At 42.3% G+C, this 26,704-nt stretch overlaps 2 protein-coding genes across 4 annotated transcripts in view; both read right to left on the bottom strand.

Moving 5' to 3' along the window:
* Positions 1-2,827, bottom strand: part of GK5 (glycerol kinase 5) — a 35,426-nt gene extending 32,599 nt beyond the window's left edge. Inside the window, exon 1 of the mRNA XM_063132161.1 lies at positions 2,610-2,827. Within this exon, the coding sequence (XP_062988231.1) occupies positions 2,610-2,777 (168 nt within the window). The 5' untranslated portion in view covers positions 2,778-2,827. The remainder of the gene's footprint in view (positions 1-2,609) is intronic.
* A 14,460-nt stretch (positions 2,828-17,287) lies between these two features.
* XRN1 (5'-3' exoribonuclease 1) overlaps positions 17,288-26,704 on the bottom strand; it is a 64,298-nt gene continuing 54,881 nt past the window's right edge. Inside the window, exons 36-43 of one of the 3 annotated variants that reach the window (XM_063132158.1) lie at positions 26,059-26,169; positions 24,567-24,689; positions 24,312-24,459; positions 23,960-24,135; positions 23,241-23,354; positions 23,018-23,132; positions 20,808-20,968; positions 17,288-20,514 (exon numbers count right to left, since the gene is read on the bottom strand). In XM_063132158.1, the coding sequence (XP_062988228.1) occupies positions 20,209-20,514; positions 20,808-20,968; positions 23,018-23,132; positions 23,241-23,354; positions 23,960-24,135; positions 24,312-24,459; positions 24,567-24,689; positions 26,059-26,169 (1,254 nt within the window). In that variant the 3' untranslated portion in view covers positions 17,288-20,208. The remainder of the gene's footprint in view (positions 20,515-20,807; positions 20,969-23,017; positions 23,133-23,240; positions 23,355-23,959; positions 24,136-24,311; positions 24,460-24,566; positions 24,690-26,058; positions 26,170-26,704) is intronic. The other 2 variants (XM_063132160.1, XM_063132159.1) reach the window with 2 other exon arrangements.

The raw sequence follows: 26,704 nt of genomic DNA, 5'->3' as shown, positions 1-26,704 counted from the left end.
AAATTACATGCATGTTGCCAGTTAATTTCTACATAGAAGGCACTTAATTTGAATTATTTTTTCCCCAACTCTTCTACCCTCAAGGTAGCATACAAATCAATACAATACAAAATGATTGTATTTTAATGGAGTATTTTTAAGTGTAGATCCATGTAGATCCTTGTTACATATCCATGGAGAATAAGAAGACATCTGGATCATACTTAATACTCTCATATTTACAATGCTCCTCTGTCTTGGCTCAGAAGAGAGGATGAATCATTGGAATATTAAAAGGGTTTTATTTAGATGTATGGAGAATCTTTTGATAGTTACTAAGGCAGAATTGTTTAAACTATGCTGACTTGAAGATGATACCTTATAAAGTTATGCCTTGAACTTTAGACAGTTTTGTTTAAGACTGACAATCAGAGACATTTTTCTAGCTAGTAATTCTACAAGCTAATGAGATTTTAGAGTATAAAGTCCTATCTTCTACTTTGGAACAGCTCCAAACGGTCATTTGAGACAAAGATTTATAAAAATTAACTCCTAAGGAATCTTTAGAAAGCTTTTGAATTTTTAAAAACTTACCATTTGTATATGTTCTGTGCTCTCAGACCATACTTTATTATCTTGTAAATATTGTTAGTTTAGTTCTGACACAATCCAAGTTTTTAAAATAATCATTTCTCAAGTTTTAAAATTCAGATTTACTGTCAAAACAAATACCTGTCAGACCCATAGAGCAGGTGTATTTCTGCATCGCCTAATTAGCTGATCAGTTTAGTGCTGACTTAAATACTACGGCTGTGATACTTTCTCCTAAAAGGGGTGGAAACATGACATTTTGTTCTCTACAACTGAGCTAAATCCCATCCCATTGTGAACCGCCCAGAGAGCTTCGGCTATTGGGCGGTATAAAAATGTAATAAATAAATAAATAAATAATCCCCACTACAATTTCCCTTAGTTACCAAATTCAATCACATGAAAACAGATTATGTTCCATCTGAGCAAGCATTGCCCAAATAACAAACAAACGAAGAGTCAGAAATGGAAGATGCACAGATTTACCAATTTACTTGGATATAGGATTTAAAGTGTTAGATTTCATATGATTGTTGTAAGGATGAATGATATGAGGATTGCATTCACTCTATTTGTCTCACTATCAATCCATGGACTTGGGAACCCCCAGTAAAATTGATTTCAGGAGTGCATAAGTCTACCAATGGGTATGTAACCTAGCCTAAATGACATGGAAACACTGACCATGTAAGCTGTCACCTGCATCTGAGAGAGATACATCCAGGTGTTACAATTTGTGTTCTGAGGCTGCTTGCAACTGGTGCTTTCACACAATGTCAAACACTAGGTAATGAGGCTACCTGCAGTTGTGTAGGGCCAATTTAAGAACCCTTAAATCCAACAGAAGTGATAAATAAAGGAATGTCCTAAGCTTATGCCTTTAAATGTTTGTATTTTCTTGCATCAAAGGAGTTAAATCCTAGGAAGCTGCATTCTCTATGCAGACAATATTGAGCAAGTAAAACAATGTAAACAATATTATACTATGGTCTCCATATCAACCTTAACACATTACTTTAGTAAGCAAATAAGCCTCAGTAATAGGAAGTGTGGGCATTCTTTCAGGGACACAACCTCCCAACCAGGGGCTTCCAGTAACATAGCTGGATCTAAGACCACCCTCAAGCTGTGAACTTGCTCTTTCAGCAAGACCACAAATATGCCCAGAAGAGGAACACCACTTTGCTGGATCTGAGAACCATCTACCCCAGGGGTGGGAAACCTGTATGCCAAAACATATTGTGGCACCTTAACAAATATATTCTGAAATAAGCTTTCATGAATTACAGCCCACTTCATCAGATGCACGGATTATCATCAAATTTCAGATGTATATACATTACATATGGGGGGATTCTAAATAGTGAGGTCATTAGGAAATTTACAGAGAGTGACAATCACATTATTAACAGTGGTCATGCACATTGCTGCTAATAACAGAATTCTGCACATTTAAACACAGTGAATATTAGCATTCCCCCCTCCTGTTTGGGGAGGGGTCAGGGAGGTTGCCACGTAGCCTGCTGAAATTAAATATACACTCTCTGTGCAAGATATTATCATCTACTTACTACTCCAGAACATGGGGCAGGGAAGGAGGCAACCAAATTCTACAATGGGACCTGCAAAAACATGTTGCTTGCATTGGAAACCTATAAAGCCAGTCTGTGGAAAATCAATTACTGCCTCATTGTTGAATTAACAATCGGAAAAAGAACCTGTACTACCTTGAGGCGAAAATAACAGGACAGGAAGCACTGCTACTGGCAACACTAGTGCTGAGAATTAAATCAATTTATAAAGCAAGCAAGAAAGAAAAATACCAACAGTGCAATCATAGACAGGTTTACTCAGAAGAAAACTCAACTGAGGCTTAGGCTGCAATCCTGTACTCACCTTACTTCTGAGTAAATGCGTATAGGATCGCACTGCTGGGAGTGCAATCTTGTAACACCTACCTAGGAGCAAGCCCTAATGAACCACTCAGGTTTATCATATGCTTCTCTCCTTCCCAATATAAAAGCGTCCACAATTCTTACCTGCTTAGTACTAAATCCTTTGAGCACGGCTGACTTGTTGTAAACATGGCACCGGATCACGCTGCTGCCCACGTCTATCCCCAAGACATATTTGCCCGGGCCCTCCGTAGAGGCCATGGCGGCGGCGGCAACCTGTCCCTCCAGAGCTTCAGCGCCGATCAGTTTCATCGCCGTCACCCGTCAAGCACCAAGCACTCGCGGCGGCTCTGCAGCGCGCAGGACGCCCCCCACACGCTCCGGCTTCCAAGGGAGGGAAGGAGGAGCCCTTTTGAGGGCGAGCAAATGACGCTCCTCCAGGAGGGCCGGGCCTACCAGGAGAGGGAAATGAGGAAAGAGGGGCGGGGGCGGGGCGGTGGGCGTCAGCCGCATCAGCAAAGCATTGAGGCGTGGCGGGGTGTGAAGGGGGGAAAGCGAAAACAATGGGCGGCGAGTGGCGCCTGATGAGTCATCCTGCTGGAACTGAACCGCCTCCGCTATAGGGCTTCTTCAAAGGAAGGACTGGATCTCAGCGAATCCTGTGCATGCATACTGAGCACACACACATATACACAAAACCCACCACAATTTTGAATCTTACGTTTTGTGATTCAACAATTATAACACAGAAGGCAGACTGATGAAGCTCACCAAGAAACAGAGGTGGAGTCTGAGCTCTAGATGCCTTAACAAAGCATAACAAAATATCCATTTCACAAAAGGCACACTCGTGACGTTTACAGAAACACATTTGTTGTTGTTTATTCGTTCAGTCGCTTCCGACTCTTCGTGACTTCATGGACCAGCCCACGCTAGAGCTTTCTGTCGGCCGTCGCCACCCCTAGCTCCCCCAAGGTCAAGTCTGTCACCTCCAGAATATCATCCATCCATCTTGCCCTTGGTTGGCCCCTCTTCCTTTTGCCTTCCACTTTCCCTAGCATCAGCCTTTTCTCCAGGGTATCCTGTCTTCTCATTATGTGGCCAAAGTACTTCAGTTTTGCCTTTAATACCATTCCCTCAAGTGAGCAGTCTGGCTTTATTTCCTGGAGTATGGACTGGTTTGATCTTCTTGCAGTCCAAGGCACTCTCAGAATTTTCCTCCAACACCACAGTTCAAAAGCATCTATCTTCCTTCGCTCAGCTTTCCTTATGGTCCAGCTCTCACAGCCATAGGTTACTGCGGGGAATACCATTGCTTTAACTGTGTGGACCTTTGTTGTCAGTGTGGTGTCTCTGCTCTTAACTAGTTTATCAAGATTTGTCATTGCTCTCCTCCCAAGAAGTAAACACCTTCTGATTTCCTGGCTGCAGTCAGCGTCTGAAGTAATTTTTGCACCCAGATATACAAAGTCCAGGCAAAACATGTACATGTCGGAAGTTTGGAACGAGGAGGAGTTAGGAAAAGACATGCACTATGTTATGCAACGAGGCTACAACACATTTAGGGTACCAAGAGATGCTCTATGGGTAATATATTTACAATTTCTAATTTACAGAAAAATGCAGTATATAGTAGCTCCCCAAAAATTTTCTTTCTGTTCTTATCTCTTTGTTACACAAGTTTTTTTTCAGGTAGCTGTTTGCCGCTTTGATTTTTAGCCCAGTCAATCTTAGCGAGGCAGAGTGTTTTTACAGTGTTTATCAGTAATTTGTTACAGGGCAGCAGCAGGAGCTGGAGCTGCGTCCGGCCATTTGAGTTCAGATATCAGGGAGTTGGTTGATAGATCTACACTAAACAGGATATGACATTATGAAAACATTTTGAAAACTGTATATGGTTGTGAGCAGAAACCTGTATTTGTATATAAATGTGCCAAGAATTTAAAAGACCTTCTGGTACACAGCACCCTGAGAAAAAGCAATGAAGAAAGCCAAACTTGCATCTCATGAGAAATGAAAGGAACCTCTCCTGCAAGCACTGAGTCATTACTGACTCTTGGAGGGACGCCAGCTTTCGCTGATGTTTTCTTGGCAGGCCTTATTATTATTATTACAATTATTATTTATTGCATTTTTATACCGCCCAATAGCCGAAACTCCCGGGGCAGTTCACAAAAAATGCAGGTTGCTTACCTGTAACTGTAGTTCTTCGAGTGGTCATCTATGCATTCACACATATGGGCTTTGCGCCTGCGCAGAGACCAGACCGGAACCTTCTATAGCTGAGTGGAACGTTTTTGGCGGGAACCCCTCCCCCACGCTACCGCGCACGTCCATGGGGTTCCCGCCCTTACCTCAGTTTACAGGAGTCCGACATTGTGCCCCCATAAACATGAGTGTAATTTCAATAAAGTACATTCCACGTATAACTGTGTCATTTGTAAGTCTCACACCACCAAGTGGGGATGGTGGGTGGGTTGTGTGAATGCATAGATGACCACTCGAAGAACTACAGTTACAGGTAAGCAACCTGCATTTCTTCTTCGTGGTCTCTATGCATCACACATATGGGCGAGTAGCAAGCTGACATATCTTTGGAGGTGGGTTGGTGCATCATCTGAAGATCTCCGAGAGCACTGTCCTTCCAAACGAGCAGTCGTGCCTAGCACGGGTGTCCAAACTGTAGTGCTTGACAAACGTGGATGGAGTGGACCACGTTGCAGCTCTACAGACTTCTGTCAAGGGAACACCTCTGCTGAAGGCAACAGATGTTTCGACAGCTCTGGTAGAATGAACTGTCACAGGTTTCACAAGCTCTAGTTTAGAGATAGAGTAAGCAAGTTCAATTGTCTCTACAATCCAGCGTGACAGTTGCTGGCATGAAACAGGGAGTCCCTTATAAGGCTCCCCATAACAAATAAACAATTGCTTTGTTTTCCTAAAACTCTCTGTCCTAGCCTTGTAAAAGGCAAGAGCTCTCCTTACATCAAGTGTATGTAAAGAAAACTCAACAGGTGTTGTTGGATTCGGAAAGAAAGCTGGTAGAGTGATATATTGGGACAGATGAAAGGTTGACACTACCTTAGGCAAGAAGGCAGGGTCTGTGCGTAACACAACCTTATCTTTGTGAAAGATAGTGTAAGGAGCATCTATCCTGAGAGCTCTAAGCTCACTTGCATGTCTAGCAGAAGTGATGACTACTAAAAAGACAGTCTTGAATGTTAGAAGCCTAAGGTCAGATAAGGCCATGGGCTCGAAGGGCTTCTTTGTCAATGCCTGTAACACCACTGATAGGCTCCATGGTGGAACGATACTCTTTACTGTCGGTATCATATTTTTAAGCCCCTTTAAAAATTTCCTCGATGTTGGATGTACAAAAGGTGTAAAACCATCCATGCCTCGATGAAAAGACGTAATAGCCGCTAAGTGAACTCTGATGGAAGTGAGTTCGAGTCAATGCTGATAAAGTGCCATAGGTATTTCAGAATCAATGACAAAGGGCAAGATTCAGGTGCTTGATCGTTTTCCAAGGCAAAAGTTTGAAATCTCTGCCACTTTGCCGCGTAAGATTTTCTCGTTGAAGGCTTTAGTGATGCCAACAATATATGGTCTACAGTTAAATCCTTGGTACGAGAGGAGGAATGGATGATATTCTCCATGCCGTCATCTTGAGGGTCGACAGGTTTGCGTGTCGAACCCTGTCCTGGTGTCGAGACAACAGTGTCGGTATCGGCGGGAGTCTGATGTAATTCCCGTCCGACAGTAGAAGGGCGTGGGAGAACCACGTCTGTCGAGGCCACCACGGTGTGATAAGGATGCAGTCCGACCTGTCCGACTGGATTTTGGCCAGCACCTTCGTCAACAGTGGAAACAGAGGAAAGATGTAAAGAAGATTTCCTTTCCAGGTTCTGGTGAAAGCATCTCCTAGCGAGTGCTTTCCTCTTCCTGCTCTACTGCAGAACCTGGAACAAGCTGCGTTTTCTTCGGTAGCAAAGACATCGACAGCAGGGAGGCTCCAGTACCGAAAGAGAACGTCTCTTACTTCGGTATCGAGCTCCCATTCGTGGTCGACGTGGAAAGACCTGCTGAGGGCGTCCGCGATGATGTTTTCCTTGCCCGCTACATGGATCGCCGTCAGGTGAGTATTTCTCTTTATGCACCAGTTCCAAATCCTGAGTGCCGATCAATTCAGAGGATGAGACCTTGTCACACCTTGTCTGTTGATGTACGCCACTACCGTGGTGTTGTCCGTCGCGATCAGGACGTTTCGGCCCTCGATCATTTGTGAAAAAGTTTTTATTGCATTCTCCACCGCTAGCAGTTCTAGGTGGTTGATATGATGTTCCCTCTGGGAAGGAGGCCAACGGCCCTGAGCTGTGAGGGAGTCGCAGTGTGCTCCCCATCCGATCAACAATGCATCCGTCGTGATCGTTACCGAAGGAGTTTCTTGCTGGAAGGGAACTCCTTCTAGGAGCGTCGACATCGAAAACCACCATTTCAGAGATGCCCTTACTTGCGTCGGGATCGACAGGTAAGTTCGCCGGGCATCGTGTCGAAGATCGAAAGTTCTTAAAAACCAGGCCTGCAATATTCTCATTCTGAGTCTTGCAAACCTGATGACTGCAGTTGTAGCTGCCATCAAGCCTAATAGCTTCTGAATTGTCCATGCCGAGACCTTTCGGCGGCTCTCTGTAGCGATGGCTAACTCTTGAAGGGTGCTTGCTCTGGTCGAGGGCAGGTATGCTCTCCCGTCCCGAGACGATAGGGTTACCCCTATGAAGCCCAGCTTCTGCTGTGGGGTCAAGATGGATTTCTCCTCGTTGACCCACAGACCCAACGAGACCAACAGGTTGAGGGTGGTTTAAATGTCCGCTACCAGATCTTTTTTCGGGACCATGAAGTATCGGGAGAAAAACCCCTGGTTGAGTTCCTCTGCGGGTACTGGAGAGATGGCTCCTTTCGCTAGGAGGGTCTGTACCTCGAGAAGCAGAGGAGGGGATGGCGCCGTTACTTTCACCCCCGAAGAAGGAGGAAGGACATCGAGCTCGATGGCATACCCCGAGTTGATGATAGTGAGCACCCAGGAGTCCGATGTTATTGACTCCCATTGATGGTAATGTGGTGCTAGGCGGTTCGCAAAGGGAGGTGGATCTGGGATAAAGAAGTCAAACCCGCTGCTTCTTAGAGAAGTTGGGCTGACGTTTGCTTTGGAGCTGTTGTTGCTGCTGCCTCTGCTGACCTTTCGCTGTCGACAATTGTTGCCTGGCTATGGCTGAAGCTTCACTCTGGAAAACTCGTGCCAGCTCTTTTTTGTCCTCTGGGAGATGTTCACATAGTGATCCTATTTTCTCCCAGAGGAAGAGCTGGTATCGTGCCATGGTAGCCTCGTAGGCTGATGCCCTGATGCCCAAAGAGGCAAAGGAGTAAATCCTCCTGCCCGTATGGTCCAACTTTCTGCCTTCTCTGTCCACGGGTGCAGAATATGCCTTCTGTGAGTGGCCTTGAGCCGACTCCACTACGATCGAATTAGGTTTGGGATGTTGGACCAGAAACTGTACATCTTCCTCTTGGACTCGATAGAGGGTCTCTAGCCTTTTCGATGTGGCTTGAGTCATAGCCGGTGTTTTCCAAGATAATTGAGCCGTTTGCTTTAAAGCATGTGGAATAGGGATGGCAAGTCGTTGGTTGGTTGTGGACTGGAAAACGTTGTAGATTGGATTGACGACCGATTCATCCATTTGTTGGATCTCCAGTCCTAATGCCTGAGCCATTCTAAGCATATGGTCAAAAAATCTGACCATATCGTCGGAAGGGGAAGAAGGGTCTTTGTCATGAACCTCATCTTCTGGTGGAGCCATCGATGGAGTAGCCGACAACCCCGACTCAGAATCCGATGGGTAATTATCCTCAGGCAAGGATACTGTAACCACCTGGAGGTCTACATGCTCCGTGGTAACAGCGGCAGTCGATGCCGATGGCTGCGTACGGTGTCGAGGCGTCGACACCGTGGACGTTTGGTGGGCGGGCAGTGGAGGCAGCGGTAGATGACACATCCTCGTAGGCGGAGGGTGCGCATAATATTCTTCTTGAGGGTACTGGTGGTCACCCTGGAAGTATCGTTGTGGGCGATATTGATCCCATACATAGTCGCCACATACTGATTGGGGATAAGAGTATTGAAAAGCTCCTTCCCATTGACGCCTTAGAGTGTGCCTTGGCGAAGGCGGTAGAGGGATTAGTCCCTGAACTTCTTGCAGCCTGGCAGGCTCTCGGAAAGAGGCCGCTGAAGCCGAATCCCGCAACTTGCCCTCCGATAGACTGGGAGGATGTGTCGGTACCGTAGCCATCGGTACAGACTGGGATCTCGATACCGAGGGAGGCCTCGGTATCGAAGCGGTCGGTATGGCAGGAGGAGTAGAGTGACTCCTAGCCAGTTCCGCCGTGCGGGATGACCCTAACGAGGGTTTTTCCGCGTCTCGCTTCTTCTTCTTCTTCTTTTTCTCCATTTCAGAAGAAGATTTGGGAGTCCGGGCCTTTTTGGAGATTTTCCTGGCCGCGGAACTTGCCAGTGACCGTCCAGGCGTTAGGGGTATCTGAGCCCTATTAGCCGCTCTGGAATGTTCAGGCACCTCAGTGCAACGGTCATCAACGGACTTACTGGCTGCCGTTTGTCCAGGTGTTAGGGGTATCTGAGCCCTATTAGCCGCTCTGGAATGTTCTGGCACCTCAGTGCAACGGTCATCAACGGACTTACTGGCTGCCGTTTGTCCAGGCGTTAGGGGTATCTGAGCCCTATTAGCCGCTCTGGAATGTTCAGGCACCTCAGTGCAACAGTCATCAACGGACTTACTGGCTGCCGTTTTGTGCATCCTCGAAGACTCAGCCAAGACTCAACTTTATGGCCTTCACCTAGGCACAGGACGCACAGGGAGTACCCGTCAGTTGGAGGGAGCTTAGCTCCACATTTCACACACTTGCGAAATGGGGCCTTAACTGCCATACGGCTAAGTGCCGCGATCGAAATCGCTGAGGAAAATCTAACTACTAAAAAAAAAATTTTTTTTTTCTTTAGATAGAATAGAAGAAAAGATGTTAAGAAGTGAGAAATAAGCGAAAAGAGGAAAGATTTGAAGTAAAAAAGGATTTTAAAGAGAAAACGCTAAGAGGTTTGGTTCTATGGTCTAAGCACAATGGCGGACGACGAAGAACTGAGGTAAGGGCGGGAACCCCATGGACGTGCGCGGTAGCGTGGGGGAGGGGTTCCCGCCAAAAACGTTCCACTCAGCTATAGAAGGTTCCGGTCTGGTCTCTGCGCAGGCGCAAAGCCCATATGTGTGATGCATAGAGACCACGAAGAAGAACTAAAACAATTCAAAGTGTAAAACAAACAGTATAAAAACATGAGATAAAATACACATTAAAATGAATTAAAACATACCATACATGATTAAAATATCCTGAAAACATTCTAAAATTTCACTGGATAGGCCTGCCAGAATAGATCAGTCTTTATTGCCTTTTTAAATTCTAAAAGACTGTCAAGTTGACGAATCTCCTCCGGCAGGCCATTCCAGTCTGGGAGCAGCAGAAGAGAAGGTCCTCTGGGTAACAATTGTTGATCTAGTTTTTCTAGAATCTAGAATCTAGTGGATTCTTCCCAGAGGACCTGAGTGTGCGGGGCGGATTGTATGGGAGAAGGCGATCCTGCAGGTAGCCTGGACCCAAACCATGTAGGGCTTTAAAGGTAATACGAGGTTTGAAGAATTAGTAGTAAGTAAGGAGAAAGGAAAAGGAGGTAGTATAGTTTCAAAAGGATTAATGAGTGAAATATATAAAATATTGTTAGAGAAGGAGTTTAGAGAGAATACAGAGAAAATGATTTGGGAATCAGATTTGAAGATACAAATAGGGCGACAGAGCTGGGAGGGACTATGGAAACAAAGAGTGTTGAGAAGTTTATCAGTAAGAATAAAGGAGAATTATTTTAAAATTTTATGGAGGTGGTACCTAACCCCGGTTAGATTGAATAAGATAAGTGATCAACATTCAGCAAATTGTTGGAGAGGATGTGGGGAAAAAGGAACGTATTTACATATGTGGTGGCAATGCAAATATGTACAAAGATTATGGAAGATGGTGTTTTCAGAAATTGAAGAAATAGTGGGAATGAAAATAGAACAAACACCAAAAATAGCATTGCTGTCACTATTTGAAGATATAAAGTGTGGAAAAGGAACTATAGAGCTGATATCGAGTTTGTTGGTTGCAGCACGATTGATGATAGCTAGGAACTGGAAGATCCAAGGGGAATATTCTATTGAGGAATGGTATAAAGTAGTATGGGACATAGCCATTAATGATAAACTGACATGCAATATTAAGTGGAGAAAAGGCGTAACTAAAATAAATGAGTTCGAAGGAATCTGGAAACAGTTCCTAGTGTTCGTGTTTACTAAGGGAAGTGGGAAACCACCAGCAGAAGAAATGATTAGATTTTGGACTCAAAAATGATCCCGAGGTGGGGGGTGCACTTTTATGTTAAGAATGAAGATGTTGTAGTGTGATAAGGCATATGTAATAGTTTTTGATATTTGTACTCAACAATTATTCAATATGTATGCAGCAGATATTTGATGTATTTTTTTTCTTATTGTGTTTGTTTCAGTTATATTTTGGAAATGTTTATCTATGTTTATATAGTGTTGAAAATGAATAAAAAAAAATAAAAATAAAAATAAAGGTAATAACCAACACTTTGTACATCGCCCGGAAACTAATCGGCAGCCAGTGAAGAGATTTTAAAACTGGTGTAATGTGGTCACTCCTAGGTGTACCAGTGACCAGCCTGGCTGTGATATTTTGGACTAATTGAAGTTTCTGGACTAGGCATGTAGAGCGCATTACAGAAGTCAAGCCTCAAAGTTACCAGTGCGTGCACTACTGTCTTTAGGTCTTCCAACTCTAGGAAGGGGCGCAGCTGGCGTATCAGCCAAAGCTGATAGTAGGCACTCCTGGCCGTCGCATCTATCTGGGCTGTCATTTGGAGTGACAGATCCAGAAGCACCCCCAAGCTGTGAACACAGTCTTTCAGGGGGAGTGTAACCCCATCCAGAACCGGTTGACACACCTCCAAACCTAGGTTGTGGCCTTTGACAGTGAGCACCTCCATCTTGTCCGGATTCAGCTTCAGTTTGTTTTTCCTCATCCAGCCCATTACCGCCTCCAAGCATTCATTCAGAGGAGATACACTATCCTTAGCTGACGCTGTTATTGAAGGCATAGAGAAATATATTTGGGTATCATCAGCATACTAATAGCACCCCGCCCCATGCCTCCTGATTATCTCTCCCAGCAGTTTCATGTAAATATTAAATAGCATTGGGGAAAGGATGGCACCTTGCGGTACACCGCACAGCAGCTCCTTTTTTGAGGAACAGCTATCCCCAAGCATCACCATCTGGAACCTGCCCGAGAGGTAGGACTGGAACCACCAAAGGACAGTGCCTCCAATTCCCAATCCCCTCAGGCGATCCAGAAGGATACCATGGTCAATGGTATCGAAAGCCGCTGAGAGGTCCAAGAGTACCCCTTGTCAATAGATCATCCACTAAGGCGACCATGGCGGTCTCAACTCCGTATCCTGCTCTAAAGCCAGTTTGAAATGGGTGTAGAAAATCTGTGTCATCCAAAACTGCTTGGAGTTGGTGAGCAACCGCCCTCTCGATCCCCTTGCCCAGAAATTGAAGATTTGATACTGGTCGATAGTTGTTAAGATCCAGAGGGTCCAGGGAGGGCTTTTTTTAGAAGTGGCCGTACCACAGCTTCTTTTAAACATGATGGAAAACTCCCCTCCCTGAGAGATGCATTAATAATACATTGTAGTTGTAATCTAACTGCATCTCCTCCCTGGGCGACCAACCCAGAAGGACAGGGATCGAGAGGGCAAGTCGTCTTCCTCACTCTTCCAAGCAGCTTGTCCACATCCTCGGTACTCACCAACTGAAACTGATCCAGTGTAATCCTGCTTGCGGAGTTGCTGGACACTCCATTGTCAGCTTCTGCTATAATGCGTGTGTCTAAGTCGGCTCTTATCTGAGAGATTTTATCTGTGAAATGATCATTAAAGGCATCACAGCAAACTACTGAAGGCTCTAAAGTCGAGTTCAGGGGTGAAGGTGTCTGTGTTAGACCCCTCACCACCCTGAACAGTTCAGCTGGACGTGAATTTGCAGATGCAATGCAGGCAGAGAAGAAAGCTTTCTTCACTGCACGTATTGCCACCCCAAAGGAACGAAGATGTTCTCTATGTCGTGTCTTGTCGGATATAAGTCGAGTTTTCCACCATTGGCGCTCTAGTCGTTGTCCTTCCCGCTTCAGCTCCCTGAATTCTTCTGTATACCAGGGTGCCCGGTTAGAAACGGGCCGGAGAGGACGTTTGGGGGCGAACGTGTCAATAGCCCTAGTTAGGTCCTGATTCCATCTGTTAACCAGGGCTTCAACAGGATCGTCGACGATACCAGCCATAGCACCCTCTAAGGCTTTCTGGAATCCAAGAGGATCCATCAGCCTTCGAGGGTGGACCATCCTAATAGGTCCGCCACCCTTGCAGTGGCGGATAGTAGCTGCGATACTAACCCTGACCAGAAAATGATCTGTCCATGACAACGCAGAGGTATTTATCTCCTTTGCCCACAGATCTGTCTGTTCGGAACAGAAAACAGCATCGAGAGTGTGACCTGCTGCATGTGTGGGTCCAGAGACCAATTGGGATAGGCCCATGTTTGTCATGGATGCCATGAACTCCCGAGCTGCACCTGACAAACTGGCCTCGAATGGGATGTTGAAGTCGCCCAGGACCAAAAGCCTGGGTGACTCCAACACCAGCTCCGAGACCAGTTCCATGAGCTCGGCCAAGGAGTCTGTTAGGCAGTGGGGTGGCCGGTACACTAACAGAATCCCCAGTCTATCCCTGGTCTTTAGACTCAGGTACACACACTCGATGTGATTCAATTCACGGACTGGAAGCCTGGTCAGGTTAAGATGATCCCTGTAGACCACAGCTACTCCGCCCCCCCCCCCACTTTTCCTCACCTGCTCACTAACACAATACCCAGCTGGGAGGGCCTGGGCCCATGTCGGGCCGCTGTCATTTCCCAGCCAGGTCTCTGTGAAGCATTCCAGGTCAGCCTCCTCATCTAAAAGGAGGTCATAGATGATATTTGGTTTATTTTTAACTGACCTGGCATTGCATAAGAGCAAGGAGAGGTTCTGTGGGTGGCCTGGTTTGTTCTCCAAGTTCCCCAGGGTGGAAGAGCGACCGGAAGGAGAGATGGGTGTTAATATCTATCTCTCCTTCACCTATAATGGCACGTCGCCCTGCTATCGCCACATCTCCCTCTGCCCTGCACAACACATATTGCTGCTCCCAGACACATTATCCTAGTTGAGCTGCAGGTGCCCTGCCCTCTTTTAAATCTGGTCACTCTGGTATAGCTCCTGCACTTTAATTGTTGTGATGTAGAGGGAATTTCACCAGGTTCTCCATATATACAAATGACACCTGCTGAAATTCCCTTTTCTATGCAACTGTTAAAGATACAGGAGCCCTGTCCTCCTTTTCATATGGTCACCCTACCCATGCCTTAGGTGCAGTGTTTGTGTAAATTGCATGCAATTGAAAAAAAATCATCAACCCGCAAAATAGACAATACACAATCAGAGATATGTTTAACTGTGAATCCAGAGGTGTAATATATGTCATTCAATGCCCTTGTAAACTCTTATACGTGGGTATGACCACAAGGAGGATAAAAGCTAGAATTTGGGAACACAAGAGCTGTATCAGGAACGATAGAACACAGGCACCCCTTACAAAGCACTTTTTTGAATTTTGGGTCATAGAAATTTTAGGTCATAGAAAGCCAAATGGGCTCTGGCCAAGATCTAGAAAATAGGTTAAAAAGGAGGGAACTCTTTTGGATATTCTCATTACAAAGCATGATCCCTTGGGGCCTGAATGAGGACTGTAATTGGATTTCAATTTTATAAATTTTATGTATATATGTTCTTTGACATGCTTATTACCTTTATCTCTTCTTGTTCGTCAGATTTGATATTCCTTGTTAAAGGCAACAACAACTCTTAATAGGACCTTGGCCTTTAACTTTAAATCACAGGTGTATACTGATTCTTCAGCAGCAAAATAAAAGCACAGCTGTGAAGTGCTTGGATTAGATACCAGCATTAGTGTGCTTGTGAGCAGTGGCTATTTAGAATACTGTCTATGGGCTTTCTTTGACTGTTTGGTAAATATTCTGAGATATTTTCTTTTATATATATAAAAAAAAACTATAGAGAGATACTATGCAGGAATTATACTGTATATTGTAGGAAGTGACATCTGATTATCTATATTGTTTGGAACTTTTAAGTCAGTCCTGAGAAAAATTAGCCCATGGTACTAATCACCTTAGGTAGGTCTAATTAACTTTATCTATCTATCTATCTATCTATCTATCTATCTATCTATCTATCTATCTATAAAAATACAACAATAGGTGTTTGCCTTTACCCTGGCCCTTACAAGTGTTTGTATTTGTTCCATAGCACACTGGCCATTGAGGAAGACCAAGAGTCAAAACGCGTCTGGGCAAATTGTTTTAGTCCACTGAGCATTTTTTGTCTAGCAGTTTGTTTTGTTGTATTACTGTATATGTGAAATGCTCTGTGTATGTTACTTTTAACATTATATTTTAGTTTAGAAAATTGCATTTTTAACCTGTTTCCTTAACTTCCTTGCTTTCATTCATAAACTGTTTTAAAGCAGTAGTGTAGATCCTGCCTAAGTAGGCTGATAAATCTCGAGTGTAAAAATTCTATTTTGTAATAAATTGTGTTGTGACCAGAAGTTGGTGCACATAAAATTCGATGGGGTACCCTTTTCAAAAGGAACTCACTTAGAGGAATTAGTCCCCATTTTCAGTGTTCTCAAAAAAACAAACTAAAAACAGGAAAAATCAAAATAAAACTGGGTTGAGACAAAATAGATTCTAAAATTCAGGAGTTGGGATGTTTTTGAGTCCCTTTTCAGAAATCTTCTGGGCCAGGAGTGCCTGAAGGAGGAGGTGGGTAGGGTCTCAGGCTACAGCATGTTGAAGAACCGGGGTAACACAGAAAGAGGCAGCATGTGATATACGCTCACCTTGCCTTTTCCTGTTCCTGGAGTGAGACGCTGCTGTACAGATCCCACTACTAACACCAAATTGTCATGGAAATGACCAGACCTGAAAGGAAGGTTTCTCCAGGCAAACAGGTCCAGACACAAAAGTTTTATTCAGAACTACATGTGTAGGAGAGATTCCAGCGAACCGAAACTCAGGCTCTCTGCCATCTTTTGACACTCTGCATTCTTTTAGACAATTTCAAAGAACATTGAAGCGCTTACTTTCCCCCCTCTCATCCCCCTTTGTCAGGTTACATTCCCATAAAGTTGCAATTCAAACTATGTAAACAATTACCGGTGCCAGAAAGTAACAAAGCTTGAGCAACTTTCCCTGCAAGAGGAATGGAATGTTTTTAGATAAAGAGGAAGATGCGCTCTTCCTGCTTACGTGGTATGTGGCATGGGTCAAGAGTGTCAGGGCTGTGTAATTTTGGAATTCCTGCAGGATGGGAGGGCGATTGAGGCCCATCTGGCCAGTATCAGTTTTATTGATCCAGGTTGAGAGGTGTCAGTGTTTGTGCTTATGCAATTTCCCTTGCGAACCATGATACCTGTGACTCCCAAGTTTAATTTTTCTTTATTAGTACTGTTTCTGAAGTTCCAAGCCTAATCCCTACTTTAAGAGGCACGCAGATGCCAATTACATCCCCCCCTTCATTTTCCTTTTAATTGACCCCCCTCAACATGTACAGGGCCCGATGAACTGCATCCTAGAGCAATGAAGGAACTAGCGGAAGAACTCTCAGAACCACTGTCGATTATCTTTGCGAAATCATGGAAGATGGGTGAGGTGCCAGATGACTGGAGGAGGACTAACATCCCTATCTTAAAAGGGCAAAAAGAAGGAACCTGGGAACTACAGACCAGTCATATGATCCCTGGGCAGTGCCAAGATTACCTATATATTTGGATGCCTCCTCTCACCAAACAGAATTAAGTGAACAGTTCTATTAGTGCTTAAAGTACAACAATGTTTAAAATGGCCTTCCCAACCTGGCACCCTCCAAATGCATTGGACTACAACTTTTCACCATCCCCAGCCAGTAGGGTCACTGGCTATGCTGATTGGTGGGAGCTGCACCAGGTTTTTGGGGGAGACTGTTTTAAATCTTCCCTGCCCCCATTAAAAGCAAATGGGTGGATTGGTTGAAATTTAGAACTCCTGTTATGAATACACATCCCAAGCTTCAACCAATATCTGAATGTAGGCAACATATACTGAATTACACAAATAGTCAATAAACATATCTGGCTCTGTGTGTCCATTTGTTCCTAATTGTGTTCTACCATGATAGCATTTTGTGTTGGATTTCAAGTTACTTTGTGGTCAGCCTTATTTCCACTTTCTCCCAAATTTTTCCAATAAGGAAAACGCTTTAAAGTGAATGAACTGAATTGGCATTTTCCCAGTCTCCCTTGAAAAAGAAATGGCTGAATGCACTAGTTTTTACCCTGAATCCAAAACTGTAGCATGGCTGTGGATATGAAGTTTTATACTTTGATCTTAATGTTGAACAAAGATTAAATTACCCAATCTCTCTCCCCAAATACAGCATGCAACTTAAGCCATGTGGCGAACAAAATACTAAAACACAAAATATTTTAGTTTACATTTTTAATGCAAGCAGACGAGGCCAAGTCTTCTATAAAATTATTGTATTAAAGTTGCCCAGAGAATTTAATCCATGTGATTTATTCCTTCCATGTATATTTTTACATTCGTATTTAAAATACCTTTGCACAATCCTTTGCACCACTACATGCTAGAATTCTGAAATGCACAACACTATACACAAAAATACACTTCATATTCATGCCAATTTAAAACATTTCACTTGGCAGATAGACAAAGTTCTTTTTTTAAAAAAAGAAACTATAAAAATGTGCACATAAGTCTTCCCTTTCGGATTATAATAAAATACTGCTCTGTACAAGATCTTAGTGAAAAAATCCAGCATTTACAAAATACACTTTGAGAGAAAATGAGCAATATATATTTATAAAAACCAAGCTGAAATAGTGGGTAAAATGTCATAAGCCAATTATTTATGACTTAGATGTTACACATCTAAATACTGGGCACCAGGTATAAGGAAACTAATACTGATCCTGCAAATTAACAGAGAAAATAAAACACAAAGAAAGCTAGAGATGCAGAACATAGATGGGAACCAGGCTGATGAAAACTTGTTGGGCAGTTTTACTAGAATTGAAAACACCGAAGTCCTGCTATAAAGGTGCCAACAGATAGATTGTTTGGGGGTTCTGAGATAGCAAATTGAATAAATCCTTCTTTTAGATGTCTAGTTCTAGTATGCAGAAAGCAGAAGCCATAGTGGCCTGGCTCAGCAACACGCTAAACCATACTGCTTAACCACAAAACGGTTAATAGAATTCATTAAGGTCAATGCATTCTGTTAACCATTTTGTGGTTAAGCAGCATGGTTTAGTTTGTTGTCTGAACCAGGCCAGTAAGTCTTACAGGATTTGGTATGGTAAAAGAGATTCCTGTGCCTGGATTAAGGGAGAGTTAGCCATGTATAACCCTAAGCATGCAAACAAATAAAAATTCTAAGTAGTACATCATACGCACTGGCAAATCAAATCACTTCTTCCATGAAAGTTTGTAAGCATATTCATGCTCTAGAGATTGAAGTAAAAACACCATACAACCTGAGTTGAGAAAACTATATTAACGAGCAGAATATGCCAGACCTTATCAATGGAAATATGTCTGGACTGTGCACCAAATTAAAGCACTTTTACATCCTATTATAGGGCATTAAGCATGTGTTCCTTCTTAAAGTGAAATCACTGGGGAAAGCATTTCTCACTTTAGCTGGATTGTGCCCAAGGTTATGTGGTAAATTCCCACTTACGCTGCAATGTAAAAATGCCCTTAAGCTAAGGAACATTCTATAGCTGTTGCATGAACATTAATCGGCATGACAGAAAAAGTACATACACTCTTTCAGAAGTGGTACTAGTATATTTTTGGCTTGAAGCCACACAGTGAGACACTTACATTTAAATAGCTCTGTTATGCATATACCTTGGACTAAAATTACATTTAATGGCACTGTTCAGAAATTTTTTTACATGGGAATTTGTCTGGAAAAAGTAATGTGCGATACATTACAGTGTACACACCCACCCTCACAGTACAACTGCTAAGATTGCTTGTGTTAAAATAATATTGTGGTATTTTAAAAGTTAGTGATAAAACAGTATCCTTCAACTTACTATTTTACCTCTCTCAAAATATGGAACATGTGTACTGTAGAACATTAGACTATAGAAAGACAGTACAGTAGAACAAAGACTTATGTTTGAATCTGAATATTAGTTAGACTGAGTTGACTGCCATACTCTTAAGAAAACTGTAAAATTTAAATCTAGTCTACAGAACCACACTTAATTTTGAATAACTGGAAAGATTACTCATATTTATGAAACTGCACTATTGGATAGACCAGAACAAGGGAAGTACTAAATGGTATTTTTTAAAAAATTGTGTTAGGAACAAAATTGGATTTGTAGTGGAGGTTATGACCCTGTTTGCGCATCATGGTGGCATTCAGCAGCAAATCACGGGTAACCCACAAATTTCAGGAGTGTGCACTGTTTCCTGTTTTGATTAACAACCCTCGAATGCTGCCCTCAAAGGTTGTTTCCATGACATTTAAACGGGGGCAACTGGGGTTGTTGGTGGATTAAACAACCCCATGTTAACCCAAGACCAAGCCACAGGTTAACTTGGGGTTGTTACATTGAACAGGACCATGTGTTTAGTGAGCAGCAGACAGGAATCATTCTCAAAATTGCAACTATTATGGGGTACCTCTTAATAAATTTTCATTTAAATTGATCTGTAAATCATCCCTGAAGCATTTATTTACTCTGGTTTCACTGTCAGTGGCTTGTTCATGGTGCCATTTAGATAAAGACAGTATATTACAATAATTCTAGATAGACAATGTCCAAGTTTTTAAGCTTCTTAGGAATAACTCCTAGAAATGAACCTTACACAAAGCAAAGCTGGCAGTGCCACAATAGTTAGAATCTATTCACACTGTATCAGATCAAAAGGATCTGGAAATATAGAAATCAAATATGCAGGTTACATATAAATAAATCACTTTGAGAAGTTATAATAATTAAAAAGGAGACAAAACAAACAATCATGCTTTGTATTAGCCGAAGTCTTTTATCTCTTGGTTTAAACAAAGGAATTCTTACGACTGCCATGACAGCATTATTGCTCCTCTCCTGGGATAGTACATAAAAGCCACTTTTTAGTGTCCTAGGCACGATGGCTAGGGTAAGTTACCTTATTCAGAATTTCCTGGTTTGTATCAGATTAAATCAAACTCTTTAGTGAACATAATTATTTTTTAATATAATTTAATTGACAGAAAATATTAACAGTTCAATGCATCTTCTGAATTAGGCTCATAATTTAAAATAGTATTTATTGATGTATATCTCTTATGGAAAAATAATATTATCCATATACCATCCTTATTCTGAAGATTTGGGTGCACCAAAATTGACAGCCAATTTTCTTGGCTTTCGCTTGGAGGAAACATTTGGTGTTGATTTTTTACGAGATGCAACTGAGCTTTGAGAAGCTATTTTCTCTTGAAAAGACATTATAGATTGAGCAGCTTGAAGAGGAGATCTTAAAGGATCTGAAGCAGCATCTTGTGGATTCAGTTTTGTGGTGTCAGACGTTAACTGTTCATTCCTTAACTGCACATCTTGAAGAGAAGTTGGGAATTCCTTAGGTTCAAAATTAATCTTGCTTGCAGCCCTTTTTTTAGTTACCTTTTAAAAAAGAATTAAGTTTAGTCTTCTGAAATGTGGGCAGTATATATAAATGTTTATATACACATTGGGTCTTTTTTGTGGGGGGGGATCATCCTTTGTAAAATTGTTATAGTGGTTTTACATGTATGTGCATTTTGCATGTTTTTGTGGTTTTTAATTTTTGTATATTGTTTTTAAGTGTTTTTATCTTATGTGAACCGCCCAGAGAGCTTCGGCTATGGGGCAGTATACAAAAATAATAAACAAAATAAATAAATAAAATATACCTGTTTGGCTGCTGTAAAACTTACCTGCAAAGGTATAAACTGATTGTGTGTGCCAACTGGTACAGTGCCTAAAAAAGGCATATTTCCAGGATAGGAACCAGGATAATAAGGCTTGCCATGAACTGGCACTGGTGCTCCCCACGGCACTGGGCCAAATGGATGAGATGGTGAAGGAAACATATTAGCTTAAAAAGTATTAGCTCATTTTAGATTCCAGTACTAATTAAAAAAACCTGATAGCTATTACACTTCAACATCACCACCCCACTTCAATTCTAAATGGGGTTCTACAAGGAATAGTCTGATCTGCCCTCCTGCATCATAGCTCATACATTTTGCATTCAACTTAGAGAGCAAGATGCATTCTTCATAGAACACAACAGATACATTTCTAAGACATTAGTGAATAATGCATTCATTATTTTTCTCCCCTAATACAACTTGCTTTTCCATACAAAGAACAATAGATTCTTTCAGAACTAGAACCTGGATCTCTTACTCCCAGTCCAACACTTTAGCCGCTATACCACACTGGCTCTTATTCAGTTGTTGCTAAGAATGTTTCATATATGTTATGGGTGCAGAACCTTTTTTTCTTGTTGAGGGCTGCATGCCGTTGGATATAATCTGTCAGAGGCTGCATTGAGTAGGGCCACCCTCTTCTCTTTTTCTGCCAATTCTTTTTCTCTCTCTATCTTCCCCTCCCTCCCATCCAGTGAGCTGTTGCGAGGTGGACGAATTGTTCTTGACAAGAGATCTGAATTGAGTGTTTGCACAGAGCTTTGAAATTAGGCTGAGGGCTGCATTCAGTCCTGCATCCACTGGTTGCCTATTCCTGGGCTAAAGAGAATTTTGTAAAACACGTTCGATGATAAAGGCTAGTAGGTGACCACTGCTCAACATCTATGAAAGGTAATTAAACAGCATCTATATTTGTTTTCTACCTTTCCTTTTCATCAAACCCAGGTGAGGCAGTGGCTGTTCTGAACCAGTGCCTGGGCACGGTAATGGACTAGATGAGGGCTAATAAACTGAAATTCAATCCAGACAAGACAGAGGTACTGTTAGCGGGTGGTTCATCTGTCCGGCGAGGTGATGTTTGCCCTGTCCTGGACGGGGTTGCACTCCCCCTAAAGGATCAGGTCCGTAGTTTGGGGGTGCTCTTGGATCCAGAACTGTCACTTGACGCACAGGTGAACTCAGTGGCAAAGAGCACCTTTCATCAGCTTAGGCTGATATACCAACTGCACCCTTATCTGGACAGAGATAGCCTAGCTACAGATATCCATGCTCTCATAACCTCTCGTTTGGATTACTGCAATGCGTTATATGTGGGGCTGCCTTTGAAAATGGTCTGGAAACTTCAACTGGTATAAAACAGGGCAGCACGTTTACTAACAGGGATTGGCCGACAAGACCACATTACGCCAGTCCTTTTCCAGCTTCATTGGCTGCCAGTCCAGGTCTGGGCCCGATTCAAGGTGCTGGTATTAACATTTAAAACTAAACGGCTTGGGGCCAGGTTATCTGAAGGAATGCCTCCTCCCATATGTACCTGCCCGGACTCTAAGTTCATCCTCAGGGGTCATAGAATCATAGAATAGCAGAGTTGGAAGGGGCCTACAAGGCCATCGAGTCCAACCCCCTGCTCAATGCAGGAATCCACCCTAAAGCATCCCTGACAGATGGTTGCCCAGCTGCCTCTTGAATGCCTCTAGTGTGGGAGAGTCCTTCCCCGCGAGCCCCTGCCAAAGGAAGTGAGGCAGGTGGCTACCAGGAGGAGGGCCTTCTCTGCTGTGGCACCCCGGTTGTGGAATGAGCTCCCTAAGGAGGTTCGCTTGGCACCTACATTATATGCTTTTAGACGCCAGGTGAAGACCTTTTTATTCTCCCAGCATTTTAACAGTCTATAAATAAATTTTAACTTGGTGTTTTAAATTTGTAATTTTGCATTGCTGGTGTTTTTATCTGGTTGAGCTTTTATATTGTATTTTATATTATGGTTTTATACTGTTGTTTTATACTTTGAATGTTTTTAATTTTTGTCAACCGCCCAGAGAGCTCCGGCTATTGGGTGGTATAGAAATGTAATAAATAAATAAATAAATAAATATTTACAAAGATTCAAAATATGATTTACAACTCTACTGCATGGAAAACATTGATTTTCACATCCCACACACATACGCGCAAACACACACACACACACACAACTTAAAATTGATCAGATTTACCAGAGGGCTGGGTGAAAACTGGAGGGATGGATCCGGGTGGCACAATAGCTCCCATAGGCTGATAATTTGGAAATACTGGTGGCGGTGGCAGAGGAAAATTCATCCCAACAGAGCTCTGTATGAAAAAGGATGCTTAATGTATGTGAAATAATAAGCATAACTAAATAATAAAGGGAGAAAATTATTCCAAAGTTTTCTAAAGTATTTGGGCCATTGGTCTCACCAATTGTTGTAAAGCAAAAAATGCTGCTTTCTCCTTGGCTTCATTTTCAGAATGACATTGAGGTCCATGTACTAATAAACCATTTGATAGCTTTACTTGACAAACTGTCATTGTCTATGGGAGAAACACAACAAGTTGTTAATAAGCAACTGTGTTTTTCATATAAGAGTTAAACAAAAGGTGGCCAATTTCTTTGCACTGTAACCCTGAAATGAGTTTCCTATCGAAGATTAGCTGAGGAGCAGAAGTTGACATTCAAAGCATTGATCAAGGGCTACATATAATGTCACATATACAGATGTCCACACATGCAATAGGACTTACCCTTCCTCTTATCCCCCATATGCCCCCTAAATCTGCTCTGGAGGGTCCCACAGCCCTCCAGAGCAGATTTCAGGAATATGTGGGGACTGCAGAAACAAGGGGGAATCTGTTCTGCCAGCACTGCCTGTTCTGCTGGCAGACAGATACCATTGGATCCAACCAATGGCCATGGTGAGAAGATTTATCAGCCTAATGGATGTAAAGTTTGTGGGGCACATATGGAACACTAAATAATGTGCTTTTGCAACTCTCATACCCATGATTTGTGCTACTATGCTCAGTATTTTATTTTTAGAATTAATCAATGAATTTTAAATCTTTTTTCCTGTTGTTTCAAGTAGCTGAAGATAATGGTTTATTTGTTCAGCAGATCTCCTATTTAAAGCTAAGCTTACCTGTGGGGTTCTAAGGAATGAAAAATCTGGCTGTAGCATTCCAACAAGTGAACAGATACGAGAAAGCTCAGATACTGGAGTAGACAACGGGTTTGGTGGTGGTCCAAGAAGTGGGTGGCCTCCAGTTTCCATGGCCTGAGACCCTCCTGTGCTAGGGGATTTGTTCATGAAAGCTGCTATTGAAGAACAATATAAAAACAAATATATTATCAATTTTTAAAGAAATCAGTAGTATTTAGTTTAACCTACTTGAATGTTAGATAGTAAAATAAAATCAAGTAACATTACATTTAAACACCTCTAATGTATTTCAATATTTTTTTCAAATATATAATTTTTTGTGTTTACATACCCATCTTTTTTGTATGTTTATGTTGTGAGGCAGGCTCATGAGATTCCTGCCTACAAGTGGAAGTAGAAACTTCATTAGCTGTTGTCTTTGCTTCTGCTGTATCAGAAGCATCTATCTTCAAAATTTCTTTGAGCATCTGTGTTCCTTTCTTTAAAAAGAAATTGAAGTTAAATAGTGACTGTCACACTCCCACCCCCATACAAATCTGTCTATACATTGTATCTTAACTTAATATCAGAAACACATAATACAAACCATAGCAAAAGACTGTGGAGACAAATGCTCTTCATTTGTTGGCTCCTTGGAATAAGATGATTTCACTTCCTTTTCTTTGAAAATATTCAGAGATGCCAAAATGTCTTCAAGTTCAGATCCAGTCTAAGTAATTCATATAGATAGATACTTATTAGAAAGGCAGAGAAGATTAGACTTGTGCATATCCCATTGGAATTAAGAAGCTTTAAGCCTTTAACTGCGCACTCACAACTTGTTCATTTAGAAGGGGCTTGAGGTACATATTACTACAAGGTCTTCCCCATTCATTACATGTTTGGAACAGTTTTACCCATGGGTCTCCATTGTGTGCATATAGTTCCCTTCAATACTGCAGTGAAGGAGGAAAGCTGTGTTGATCAGAAGCTGTATGTTCACACTGAAGTGCACATGGATTGTGTTTAACATGTTTCAAGCAAAACAAGTTATTATTATTATTATTATTATTATTATTATTTCTTTATATAGCACCATCAATGTACATGGTGCTGTACAGAGTAAAACAGTAAATAGCAAGACCCTGCCGCATAGGCTTACATTCTAATAAAATCATAATAAAACAATAAGGAGGGGAAGAGAATGCAAACAGGCACAGGGTAGGGTAAACAGGCACTGGGTAGGGTAAAACTAACAGTATAAAGTCAGAACAAAATCAGGTTTTAAAAGTAAGTTAAAGAGATTCACAACCCACCAGTAATCCATACGAAGCAGCTGAAATCCTGATCTTTTTAGTTATTTGATATGTGCAGTTTCACTGGGTTTATTTGGCTGGGCACAGACAATTCATAATGGATAAATGCAGACCCAGTGTCAGGAGTTGGCATGGACGGGCAGGTGCCGAGGGCCCAGGGACTTGGAAGAGCCCATCTCTGCCTCCTCTATGACCACCCTACTGGCCAGTCGTGCTCGTGAATGTAAATGCCATAGCATGCAGCCAGTCTCTGTGGTAGCCCATTTCTTTAAAAACTTACATTTTGAGTAGCAGCAATCTGAACCAATTAGATGCAGTCCGGTGGCTGTGATGAGGAACGCAGCCAGTGAGGTCACATGGCAGTCTTTAAGCTGCTCTTGTGCCTTCATTGGCTGAGTGCCCCACCCCAAAGTTCAGATCACTACTATTCAAAAGTTAGGTGGCAGTTGTTGTTTTAAACCCTTTCAAAATCATGCATGGGGCTTGCATGAGGAGCAGCTATAGCTGCATCTACTGCTACCACCGCACCAAGTTAAAAAAAACTCTGGGTGGGTGGCCAAGGGGCTGCTGCACTGGTGGGTGAGGGCAGTGGTGGCCGAGGGTCTGTGGCAGGCAGATTGTCAGGGGAAGGTCTACAGCAGGTGGGTGGTGGCAGCTGACCAGCATGGGAAGAAGTCCATGAAGAAAAACAAGTTTTCAATCATTTAAATCAGATACACTATTGTCTTGTGAAACAACAACAAATTTTCCAAATATACTGAAGTATATGCTAATATTTCGTACCTTCTCAGTTATACTGGGTCCATCAACTGAAGGCTTTTGTTCTACTGGCACATTTGGGCCTTCATTCCGCTTCAAAAGCTTCACGTTATACTTATTAGCACCTGAAAAATTCTGAGACAGGTCGTTACTTACATTCTAACATTTGAATGTTAAGTTAAATGTAAATTAGATTAAAAAGGCAAAAGGTCTTTTAACAAGCTGCATGTGAAAGGATGACAAGTTAGAGCTCATGTCACTTATGACCAACAAGCAATCTTTTAAAAGCAGGCACTAGCTGCAGAAGCAGTTAAAAAAACCTTTACTTTATGAGCCAACCCTATACAATTACACCCCAAGAAGGCCTGGGAAAAAAAAATCAGAAAAAATCAGGGGGGGGGATTCCCCCTTTGCCCTCCCCCCATTCCCCCCCCCTTTGACTGCTTCTGTTTTTTTCCAAAAAAAAAAATAAAAAAAAAATTGATCAGCTTTGGATTACAAGATATTTTCTTTTAGAACTTAAGACAAAGTATTTATATATTGTTACTCAGTGTTTACTTCTCCAAAATGATTTCTAAAATCTATATAATAAGAACACTTTTATAGAAAGACTAGAGATGTAAAATGTCTGAAAAGAATGAGGCCATGGGGAAAAAATATTATTTAATCC

The sequence above is a fragment of the Elgaria multicarinata genome, chromosome 8 (genome assembly GCF_023053635.1).
Source record: "Elgaria multicarinata webbii isolate HBS135686 ecotype San Diego chromosome 8, rElgMul1.1.pri, whole genome shotgun sequence".
Lineage (NCBI taxonomy): Eukaryota > Metazoa > Chordata > Lepidosauria > Squamata > Anguidae > Elgaria > Elgaria multicarinata.
Note: the sequence above shows the minus strand (reverse complement) of the source record. Positions and strands in the feature narration are given on the sequence as shown.